The 12,038-nt window shown below is 43.2% G+C and overlaps 1 protein-coding gene across 2 annotated transcripts in view; it reads right to left on the reverse strand.

The window, feature by feature from the left end:
• nbeaa (neurobeachin a) overlaps nucleotides 1–12,038 on the reverse strand; it is a 637,170-nt gene that overhangs the window by 434,890 nt on the left and 190,242 nt on the right. For both annotated transcript variants that reach the window (XM_067985944.1, XM_067985943.1), the window contains exons 14-17: nucleotides 6,492–6,571; nucleotides 6,108–6,170; nucleotides 4,980–5,077; nucleotides 2,751–2,843 (exon numbers count right to left, since the gene is read on the reverse strand). In XM_067985944.1, coding sequence (XP_067842045.1) covers nucleotides 2,751–2,843; nucleotides 4,980–5,077; nucleotides 6,108–6,170; nucleotides 6,492–6,571 — 334 coding nt within the window. The remainder of the gene's footprint in view (nucleotides 1–2,750; nucleotides 2,844–4,979; nucleotides 5,078–6,107; nucleotides 6,171–6,491; nucleotides 6,572–12,038) is intronic.

Here is a 12,038-nt window from a genome sequence, read left to right on the forward strand (position 1 = left end):
ACCCTCCAGGCCATCCTTAGATTCTAGCGCTGTAATGGAATCCTTCACTAAAATTGCCACCCCACTCCCTTTTTTCTCTCCCTATCTTTCCTGAAAACGTTATAACCAGGATTATTAAGTTACCAGTCTTGTCCAATTTCAAGCCACATCTCCATTATAGCTACTATGTCATATCTCTCCATACTTATAAATGCTTTTAACTATTCAATTTTGTTTTGAATGCTTTGTGCATTCACATAAATACCACTCAATCCTGACTCTATATTTTTTTATATAATTTTTTTTATTCGTTCATGGGATGTGGGCGTCGCAGGCGAGGCCAGCATTTATTGCCCATCCCTAATTGCCCTTGAGAAGGTGGTGGTGAGGCGCCTTCTTGAACCGCTGCAGTCTGTGTGGTGAAGGTTCTCCCACAGTGCTGTTAGGAAGGGAGTTCCAGGATTTTGACCCAGCGACGATGAAGGAACGGCGATATATTTCCAAGTCGGAATGGTGTGTGACTTGGAGGGAAACGTGCAGGTGGTGGTGTTCCCATGTGCCTGCTGCTCTTGTTCTTCTAGGTGGTAGAGGTCGCGGGTTTGGGAGGTGTTGTCGAAGAAGCCTTGGCGAGTTGCTGCAGTGCATCCTGTGAATGGTACACATTGCAGCCACAGTGCGCCGGTGGTGAAGGGAGTGAATGTTTAGGGTGGTGGATGGGGTGCCAAACAAGTGGGCTGCTTTGTCCTGGATGGTGTCGAGCTTCTTGAGTGTTGTTGGAGCTGCTCTCATCCAGGCAAGTGGAGAGTATTCCAAAACACTCCTGACTGGTGCCTTGTAGATGGTGGAAAGGCTTTGGGGAGTCAGGAGGTGAGTCACTCACCGCAGAATACCCAGCCTCTGACCTGCTCTTGTGGCCACAGTATTTATATGGCTGGTCCAGTTAAGTTTCTGGTCAATGGTAACCCCCAGGATGTTGATGGTGGGGAATTCGGCGATGGTAATGCCGTTGAATGTCAAGGGGAGGTGGTTAGACTCTCTCTTGTTGGAGATGGTCATTGCCTGGCGCAAATGCTACTTGCCACTTATGAGCCCAAGCCTGGATGTTGTCCAGGTCTTGCTGCATGCGGGCTTGGACTGCTTCATTATCTGAGGGGTTGCGAATGGAACTGAACACTGTGCAATCATCAGCGAACATCCCCATTTCTGACCTTATGATGGAGGGAAGGTCATTGATGAAGCAGCTGAAGATGGTTGGGCCTAGGACACTGCCCTGAGGAACTCCTGCAGCAATGTCCTGGGGCTGAGATGATTGGCCTCCAACAACCACTACCATCTTCCTTTGTGCTAGGTATGACTCCAGCCACTGGAGAGTTTTCCCCCTGATTCCCATTGACTTCAATTTTACTGGGGCTCCTTGGTGCCACACTCGCTCAAATGCTGCCTTGATGTCAAGGGCGCTCTCACCTCACCTCTGGAATTCAGCTCTTTTCTCCATGTTTGGACCAAGGCTGTAATGAGGTCAGGAGCCGAGTGGTCCTGGCAGAACCCAAACTGAGCATCGGTGAGCAGGTTATTGGTGAGTAAGTGCCGCTTGATAGCACTGTCGGTGACGCCTTCCATCACTTTGCTGATGATTGAGAGTAGACTGATGGGGCGGTAATTGGCCGGATTGGATTTGTCCTGCTTTTTGTGGACAGGACATACCTGGGCAATTTTCCACATTATCGGGTAGATGCCAGTGTTGTAGCTGTACTGGAACAGCTTGGCTAGAGGCGCAGCTAGTTCTGGAGCACAAGACTTCAGCACTACAGCCGGGATGTTGTTGGGGCCCATAGCCTTTGCTGTATCCAGTGCACTCAGCCGTTCCTTGATACAATGTGGAGTGAATTGAATTGGCTGAAGACTGGCTTCTGTGATGGTGGGGATATCGGGAGGAGGCCGAGATGGATCATGCACTCGGCACTTCTGGCTGAAGATGGTTGCAAACGCTTCAGCCTTGTCTTTTGCACTCACGTGCTGGACTCTGCCATCATTGAGGATGGGGATGTTTACAGAGCCTCCTCCTCCCGTTAGTTGTTTAACTGTCCACCACCATTCACGACTGGATACGTCAGGACTGCAGAGCTTTGATCTGATCCGTTGGTTGTGGAATCGCTTAGCTCTGTCGATAGCATGTTGCTTCCGCTGTTTGGCATGCATGTAGTCCTGAGTTGTAGCTTCACCAGGTTGGCACCTCATTTTTAGGTACGCCTGGTGTTGCTCCTGCTCCTGGCATGCTCTTCTACACTCCTCATTGAACCAGGGTTAATCCCCTGGCTCATTGGTAATGGTAGAGTGAGGAATATTAAGCCTTATTCTTTTTTCTGGTTTCCTCATAATTTTTGACACCACTTGACCTTTCTACAGCATTGTTTCTTTCTCTCACTGCCTCACAGTCAATTTCTTTCCATTTCTCTTGACATTTCTGCACCTCTTTTATTACCATCTCAAACCAGCTCACAGGGCACCAAATAAACAACTTTAAAAGGCTCCTAGTATTGAACAGTTAAAATTTAAACAAATTAAAATCAATTTCAACTCAAAATACAGCAAAATATATAAATGAAAATTCCAATACTTATGTCCCAATCACTCCCACTGAAGCTAATCTCCACACTATTCTGGTTGTCAGATTCCTCTGGCTTCTCGAAGCTCGAGAATATGAAAAGAGTAGTGAGTTTTACCATGAGAGAAATTAAAAATGCAATTAAAACTACTTTGGCTATACTTACTTGTGACCAAGATGTTTGAGGAAGTACCCCAGAACTTTTAGTGCTTGGACACGGATGCTTTCACTTTTAGAAGCCAGTAACTTGTAAATAACCCTGATGGGGAGATAAATCAAATCAACAATATTACAATGATTCACTAAAACACTGACCCTCATGAATAACATTTTTTGAAAAAAGTAAAATCAGAATACTTTTTCGCTTCTAACCTTTTTAAAACATTTACATATTTATATTATCTAAGGCTAAGTACAATATACTCATCACAGATCAAGTGGATTTTAAAAAAAAAGCTTGAACAAGGCAGATTGTTCTTTTGTCTCTTTTGAAACACAGCCATCCTATATAAAAAAAAAAATTCAATATTTGACTGCTGATAGTTAGAAAGCCAGAAAATTAAAAGAAGAAAATAGGTGTATGTAGTCCCCCTTCCAGATGCAGAAATCTAACAAGAGGTTTATTTTCGGGGTGGGGGGGTGCAGGTGTGGAAGAGAAAATCCCAACATTTGACAGCTCTAGAAAACTTCTCTGAATAGTTGATTCTTTTAGCAAAACATTACAGATGTGTTTGAAATTTGACAATTTTATACTCCTCACATAGTCAAAAGAAAAAAATACTTATTACTTCATTAGAAAGGCAACATTAACACAGGAAATAAAATAAGAACATAAGAACATAAGAACATAAGAAAAGGAGCAGGAGTAGGCCAATCGGCCCTTCGACCCTGCTCCGCCATTTAATAAGATCATGGCTGATCTGATCCTAACCTCAAATCTAAAATAAATTATGTCCTTAATATTAGTTGGGTTATTTTTCTCAACAAAAGCAGAAAACACATTTACTAAAAATGACAAGTATTGTACGAATGGTAAAAAAAACTTGCCTTTATACAGTGCCTTTAACATACTAAATCAACCCAAGGTGCTTCACAGGAGCGCGATCAAACAAAACTTGACAGTGAGCCACATAACGAGATATTACGACAGGCTTGGTCAAAGAGGTAAGCTTTAAGGAGCGTCTTAAAGGAGTAGAGAGGTAGCAAGGCGGAGAGGTTTAGGAAGGGAATTCCGGAGGATTGGGCCTGGGCAGTGAAGGCACTGCGCTAATGTTGGAGCAAAGAAAATCGGGGATGTGCAAGAGGTAAGAATTGGAGGAGCACAGAAATCTCAAAGGGTTGTAGGGCTGGAGGTGAGGCCATGGAGGGATTTGAAAACGAGGAGAATTTTTAAATCGAGGCGTTGCCAGACCGGGAGCGAATGTAGGTCAGCGGGCACAGGGGTGATGGGTGGATGGGACTTGGTGCAAGTTTGGATATGGGCTGCAAAGTTTTGAATGAGCTCCAGTATGTGGAGGGTGCAAGGTAGGAGGCCGGACTGGAGAGCATTGGAATAGTCCAGTCTAGAGGTAACAAAGGCATCGATGAGGGTTTCAGCAGCAGATGAGCTGAGGCAGGGGAAGAGACGGGCGATGTTATGGAGGTGGAAGTAGGCGGTCTTGGTGATGGAGGGGATTATAAGGTCAGAAGCTCAGCTCAGGTCAAAAAGGATGCCATGGTTGCGAACAGTCTGGTTCAGTCTCAAACAGTGGCCAGGGAGACGGATTGAATCAGTGGCTAAGGAACGGAGTTTGTGGCAGGGACTGAAGACAATGGCTTCGGTTTCCCCAATATTTAATTTTTGGAAATTCCTGCTCATCCATAACTGGATGTCGGATAAGCAATATGACAAATCAGAGGCAGTGGAGGCGTCGAGAGAGGTGGTGGTGAGGTAGATCTGGGTGTCGTCAGCGTACATGTTGAACCTGATGTCGTGTTTTCAGATGATGTCGCCGAGGGGCAGCATGTAGATGGGAAATAGGAGGGAGTCAAGGATAGATTTTAGGGGGACCCCAGAGGTAATGGCATAGGAGCGGGAAGAGACGCCATTGCATCTGATTCTCTCGCTGCGGCTGGATAGATAGGAATGAAACCGGGTGAGGGCAGTCCCATCCGGCTGGTCAAAGGAGGAGAGACATTAGAGGAGAATGATGTGGTCAACCGTGTCAAGGCGGCAGACAGGTCGAGAAGGATGGAGAGGGATAGTTTACCACGGTCAAAGTCGCATAAGATGTCATTTGTGACTTCGATAAGGGCCATTTCAGTGCTGTGCCAGGGATGGAAACCTGATTGGAGGGTTTTAAACATGGAGTTTCGTTCAAACACATTGTAATGAGGGACAGAAGAATGTCCTCACCGTATTCCATTTCGCTGATCAAAAGCAGGTATCATGGATGCAGGGTGTTCTGACATCAGTGCAACCAGCAGTTGCAGAACATCATGAATGTTTTCATCCTGTTTCATGATATAGATAGCCAGTCAGCAACCCAGACAAAATTAAATTCTCTCCAATTCACAGAGATAGTCCTAAACATTAACTCCCTACATTTATGACTAACACATCTTGCACAATAAAACAGCAGTGATTGATAGCCAGCTGTTTAAGTTGTATGCCACAATGATGAAACAGTTCTGACCTATTCAATTGAATATTTAAAGCCGTACCTACCAGTTTTACATTGGTATAATTAGAACTGTGCAAGTTGGCAACACTGAATTATACTGCTTCTTCTGCACTGTTCTCAAATTGAGGAAAAGCAAAGCTCCATATACGTCTACTTATTTTTAATATTTTCCTTATATGCATTCAAATATTGCTGATCAAATATATATGATTATGAATGAGATCAAGCCAAATAACATGACACACAACATTTCACTTTGTGTGAAATTGAGCTTGGAAATTTAAAATCAAAAAAATATTAAAATGTACGACCGATGTCATGTTCCATCAATTTCAATAGGATAAACTACAACTGATTTTACAAAACTGAATATAGATAAGCAAGTTTTTCTTCCCTTTCCAATTTCCTCCTCTCCTTAAGGTGCTGATTTCTGCTTGGGGTACAATACCATGGGGACTGGACAAACCTCCTGTACCTTTCCCAAATGGTCATTTTTCATCTAAGGGTCTAGATAATATCTGTGGGCTATTTGACTATGGAAGGTATCACAACAAAACCCGATCCCTTCCTCACCTGATATGCAGCTAACTTTTAACAAATCATGGATTGAAACTGACACCTACCTGGTCTGTATGGCTAGGTACCCCATTAACTCATTCAGTCTCAGAACAATAAGCAGGTTTTAAATATCAAAATTACTTATGATGTCAGCACAAATTATAAAAGATAGAACTCCAACAAATAGCTATAATGCACATGTTTATTTCAATTATGCACTACTGTACTTGTAATTTCAATCCTGATTAAAGTGATTTTCTTTTTAAAAAAAAGAAAACTGTCTTGGTGTTTTTGAAATTTACCTCATGCATGGTTAACAGGTAGTTAAGAATACTTTGAAGTTCATCTTCCTTCACACCACGATCCTATTCAAAAGAAAATAACTACAGTTGACAATTTATATTTTAACAACTACATATAATACATAGCTAGATCCTCATACATTAGATTAATTCTGTCACAGAGGACCATGTGTATCACAAACAATTAATTTAGATCAGGAGAATTTATTATGCCAAACATATTTTCAATCTTTTTACTAAAAAATTGATAGAATGCAATTGTAGGAAATGTGCAATGAATTTTATTTCATCACTGTAGAGATCTTTCCTGGTTTCTACAACCTAGCAGAATTTCCTGAAAAGCAAAGTAATTATAACATTTCAGTATAAATTTTCAGCTCTTACCTTCAAAATTAGTTGCTTCAAAAATAGCAGCATAAAAGCCCGTAATGAAATAATTTCTTTCTGAGATGGACGAGGGCCATCTTGAAACAAAAAGAATATTTTTTGTCACACATTTTCAAATGTTAGTTTAAAAAATGTTCACTAAATCCAATACCAAGACCTGAACTCTTTACACATAAGTATATTAAGCAAATTCCTGAAACATACAAATGGAACTTTTCTTTAAAAAAGGCTGTCTCATACTAACAGATTTTGAAGATTTTCTTTCTAAAGAATTGTGCAAATTCAGACAACTTCCAAAATAACCTCGTTGGTTTAAGAAAATAAACTTAAGAATCGAAAAGACCAGATTAAAGGTTTCTAGAGTATAATTGAATACATTGAAGACAAGAAAAATTATTCAATTATGAAAAAAATCTCAGTGTAATCCCAATACAAGTCATCCAATTCATTTTGCAAATTTCTTATGCGTTCAACAGTCAAATGGTATAAAATATATTTACACAAATTAAACATTAAAAGTTATGCAGTAAAGTTTTATTGGACATATACTATATATGGAATTTATCTCAAAAAGTAACATGTCAATCGGTTTTATTTCAGCAAGTCATATGACAGTCACACCATTTAATTGATGCTCATGCAGATCTGCTCCAACAATGCTCAGGTGCTACCCAGCATTCATCAGCATATTGTTTCTCATTGGTCTGCAAAGGACATTGGTTTCATTCAACTGGAAACATTTCCACTTTCCAAAAGCATTGATCATACCTGACATTATTATGTATTAATACCATGCTTACTTAGACCCAGATCACACCATTTTTACAACAAACATTGCCCTCAAGAACTGTGCTGTGGAATTAAATAATTTAAATTATGTAAAACAGCAGAGTTCTGCACTTTGCAGAACATAACTTTGTTACTCTGTATGAAGCAACAAGCTAAAGCTTAATCACAGCTTGATGTATCACTGCTGCAGCATCTTCAATATTGCCATTTTTTTGAGCAGATTTTCAAATCAGAATGCACTCAAGTGATGCATTTGTGGCAGAAAGCATTAAATTTGTAGCAATATACACATTGAACAAATATATTTATGCAATCGATATAAAAAATGTCAGTTGTCGAAAACCTTTCCACCCAGCACCAGTGTCAAACTACTGCATAGATAAGAAGCAGACTGAAGACCCACAAAATGTATCCCCAAAAATATCAAACTCAATTGCCAGTAATGGGCCCCCTTACTAGTTTCATTTTTCCCAATGTCCCTCACTGAGGCTGGCAATTTAGCTCCAATTAATACATGTAATATAATTTTGTACTGTGGGCACTTTCCAGCTACAGACTGGATTGTTGCTGCCCATTTCAGTTAGGACCCTTACTGCTAGCAGAGAAAGAGGAGATCATCATGCCATTAGTCTGCAGTAGATGCAAATTAATATCTAGAATGGTGTTCCATTACTCAGTTCCTAACACAGCAAGTTTCTGATCTGACATTCTGGTGCTAGGAAGCACCAACAAAAATATATCCCTGTAAGGAGGAAAAACTCCACAAAAGGGTGAACCAACCAAGGCTAACTAAGAAAGCCAAGGATGGTATCAGGTTAAAAGAAAAAGCATACAACATGGCAAAGATTACTGGTAAGCCCGAAAATTGGGAAAACTTTAAAAACCAGCAAAGGATGACTAAAAGAATAATAAAGAGGGAGAAAATAAATTATGAGAGTAAACTAGCAAGAAATATAAAAACTGACTGTAAAAGCTTCTACAAGTATATAAAAAGGAAGAGGGTAGCTAAAGTAAACATTGGTCCCTTAGAGGATGAGACTGGGGAAATAATAATGGAAAACAAGGAAATGGCAGAGGAATTGAACAGAAATTTTGTATCTGTCTTCACAGTAGAAGACACTGATAAGATACCAATAGCAGTAGAAAATCAAGGGGCAAAGGGGAGGGATAAACTAAAAACAATCACTATTGTAAAAGTACGAGGTAAACTAATGGGTCTAAAGGCTGATAAGTCCCCTGGACCTGATGGCTTACATCTGAGGCTCTTAAAGGAAGTGGCTCCAGAGATTGTGGATGCACTGGTTGTAATCTTCCAGAATTCACTAGATTCTGGAAAGGTCCCAGCGGATTGGAAAACCACAAACATAACACTCCTACTCAAGAAGGGAGTGAGACAAAGAGCAGGTAACTATAGACCAGTTAGTCTAACATCTGTCATTGGGAAAATGCTAGAATCCATTATTAAGGAAGTAGAAGCAGGACATTTGGAGACTCAACATGGTTTTATGAAGGGGAAATCATGTCTGACAAATTTATTAGCGTTCTTTGAGGAAGTAAAGGGTAGGGTGGATAAAGGGGAACCAATGAATGCTGTATATTTGGATTTCCAAAAGGCATTCAATAAGGTGCCACATAAAAGATTACTGCACAAGAGCTCATAGTGTTGGGGGTAATATACTGGCATGGAGAGAGGATTGGCTAACTAACGGAAAACAAAGAGTCGGGATAAAAGTGTCATTTTCAAAATGGCAATCTGTAACTAGTGGGGTGCCACAGGTCTCAGTGCTGGGGCCTCATCTTTTTACAATATATATCAATGACTTGGATGAAGGAACAGAGTGTCTTGTGGCCAAATTTGCTGATGACACAAAGATAGGTGGAAAAGCAAGTTGCGATGAGGACACAAAGGGCTCGATTTTCGGACCTCCGAGCCGGCGGGTTCGTGGCGGGGGGGCTCTGAAAATCGGGGATTCCCGGGCCGGGTCCAGAGCCCGGCTCCAACCCGCCCACTTCCGGGTTCCCCAGTGATGCGCTTACATGTGCGCGCAGCCCCCGCATGCGGGACTCCCGTCGGCAATTAAAGCCAGCGGGATGCCACTTAAACTAATTAAGTAGATACTTCAGGTCATTAGCAGACCTGATTGACATGATATTTTCAGAGGGGTGGGATTTTCAACTCAACTGAGACTGTTTCCCGTACTTGGGGAAACACCCCCAGTTGAAATGGACGTGTGGCAGCCATCAGCCTGTGGCAGCTGCAAAGGTCCATTTGACAGGCAGGTGGGGGAGACCCTCACTCATTGCAGGAGGCCACTCTGTCACTTTGGACAAAGTTTGGCCTCCACCACCCTTCTCCTAACAATAAAATTCACAAACTTGCAACCTCAACCCCAGTGTGCAGACACATTTACCTACCTTGTGAACCCCTTCAAACGTACATCTTCCGGATGGGGGCCACCATAGCTGCAGTCATGACCTCCTCGGAGGACGAACAGCATCACCAGCCTCGCCGTCCACCTCTGACACGTGGAGCTCCACAACACAGTGCTGTGACACATCCACCTGCACATCACGAGGGAGGGCAAGCAGAGAGAGAGATGCGTCGCAGAAGGCACTACCCTCGCCACAGGGTCCACAGACCGAGGCTCAGCTTCCTGGACCCCTCTGAGCAGCAGTGCACACGGAGGCTCAGAGTCACTCGACATGTAGTCGTGGACATCTGCAGCCTCCTTCATGCCGAGCTGCTCCCGGCTGGCTCGAGCACCATTTTCTTACCTGTCACTGTCAAAGTCACCACTGCCCACAACAACTTCTCCTCCACATCCTTCCAGGGGAGATCACTGACGTCTCTCAGTTGTCTGCACAAAAGAGCCCTGCAAATACACCTAAACCCACTCTGCAGTGACACAATGGGTGGCATCAGTTGTGGGTCTTCATTGTGATCCTCAGGAAAGGGCATTAATGCACAAACCAGACAAGATTTGCAAAGACGTGGCAGTAGTGGTGCCAATATAATATATAATGTGAGTTGGTCAGAAATTAAATATAGGTAAAAACCACGACAAACCCTCAAACACCCTTGTGCATCCCCTTCATGCTCACGACACATTTGCCTTACGCTGCCTACTGCACATATGTGATGCATGCCCTGTGGCTGCAGCACAGGTAGTGGCAGGTTGAGTGAGGCTGACCGTGAAAGAGATGCATGAGAGGGTGAGTATGAGATAGAGCCATGAGATTGTATGCGGATTGGGTTGAGTGGTAGTGGTGGGATGAGTACTGGCAAGGTGAGTAAGTGCAGGTAAGATGAGGATGAGCTTTGAGTGGGTGTGAGGAGTGACATGATAGAGTTGTGTTGGTAGTGCAGAAAGAGATGTGGGGTGGGGGCGGTGATGTGGCAGACGGAGTGTAGGGGAATGAGTAAGTGTATTCACTTCAGCTGACCTACTTAGGTCATTGAAGTGCATCCTGCACTCTATGCAGGTGCACGATATGTTGGTGGTGCAGGTGACCTCCTCTGCCACCTTGAGCCAGGCCTCCGTGGTGGCAGAGGCAGGCCACTTCCTCCCGTCCGCCGGGGAGAAGATCTCTGTCCTCACCCCATCCAGTAAGACCTGGAGTGAGGCAGCATTAAACCTGGGAGCAGCCTTTCCCCTGGGACGCTCCATGCCGTAATTTTGCATATTTTCTGCAGCATCAGTCAGTGGAGGACTGCCCCTTTAAATACGGCTCCTCCAGCTGACAGCCTATGATGCGGCTGCGCAGTCCGCCCGCTGAGCAGCTTTCCAGCGCGAAACCCGGAAGCCAAGGCAAGTACCTTCAATTAAGCTGCGGTCGCGTGCGGAGCACCCCGATTTCACTGGGCACGTTACCCATGCGCCCAGTTGAACCCCCGCTGCCACCCCGCCTCCCTCCTAAAATTGAGCCCAAAGTGTCTGCAAAGGGATATTGACAGGTTAAGTGAATGGGCAAAAATCTGGCAGATGGGATATAATGTGGGAAAATATGAAGTCACCCACTTTGGGAGGAAAAAGAAAAAAGAAAAATATTATTTGAATGGAGAAATACTACAAAATGCTGCGGTACAGAGGGATCTAGGTGTCATCGTACATGAAACACAAAAAGTCAACATACAGGTGCAGCTGGTAATCCGGAAGGCAAACGGAATACTGACCTTTATTTCTAGGGGGTTGGAGTATAAAAGCAGGGAAGTCATGCTACAACTGTACAGGGTGCTGGTGAGACCACACTTGGAGTACTGCGTACAGTTCTGGTGCCCTTATTTAAGGAAGGACATATTGCATTGGAGGCAGTTCAGAGAAGATTCACTAGGTTGATTCGGGGTATGGAAGGGTTGTCTTATGAGGAAAGATTGAACAGGTTGGGTCTATACTCATTGGAGTTTAGAAGAATGAGAGGAGATCTTATTGAAACATACAAGATTCTAAGGGGACTCGATAGGGTAGATGCTGAGAGGATGTCACCCCTCATGAGGGAATCTAAAACTAGGAGGCATAGTCTCAGAATATGGGGTCGCCCATTTAAGACAGAAATGAGGAGGAATTTCTTCTCCCAGACGGTTGTGAATCTTTGGAATTCTTTATCCCAAAAAGCTGTGGAGGCTGAGTCATTGAATACATTCAAGGCTGAGTTAGACAAATGTTTGATCAGCAAGGGAGTCAAAGGATATGGGGAAAGGGCAGGAAAGTGGAGTTGAAGTAAAAATCAGATCAGCCATGATCTCATTGAATGCCG

This window comes from Heptranchias perlo, chromosome 6, assembly GCF_035084215.1.
Source record: "Heptranchias perlo isolate sHepPer1 chromosome 6, sHepPer1.hap1, whole genome shotgun sequence".
Classification (NCBI taxonomy): Eukaryota; Metazoa; Chordata; class Chondrichthyes; order Hexanchiformes; family Hexanchidae; genus Heptranchias; species Heptranchias perlo.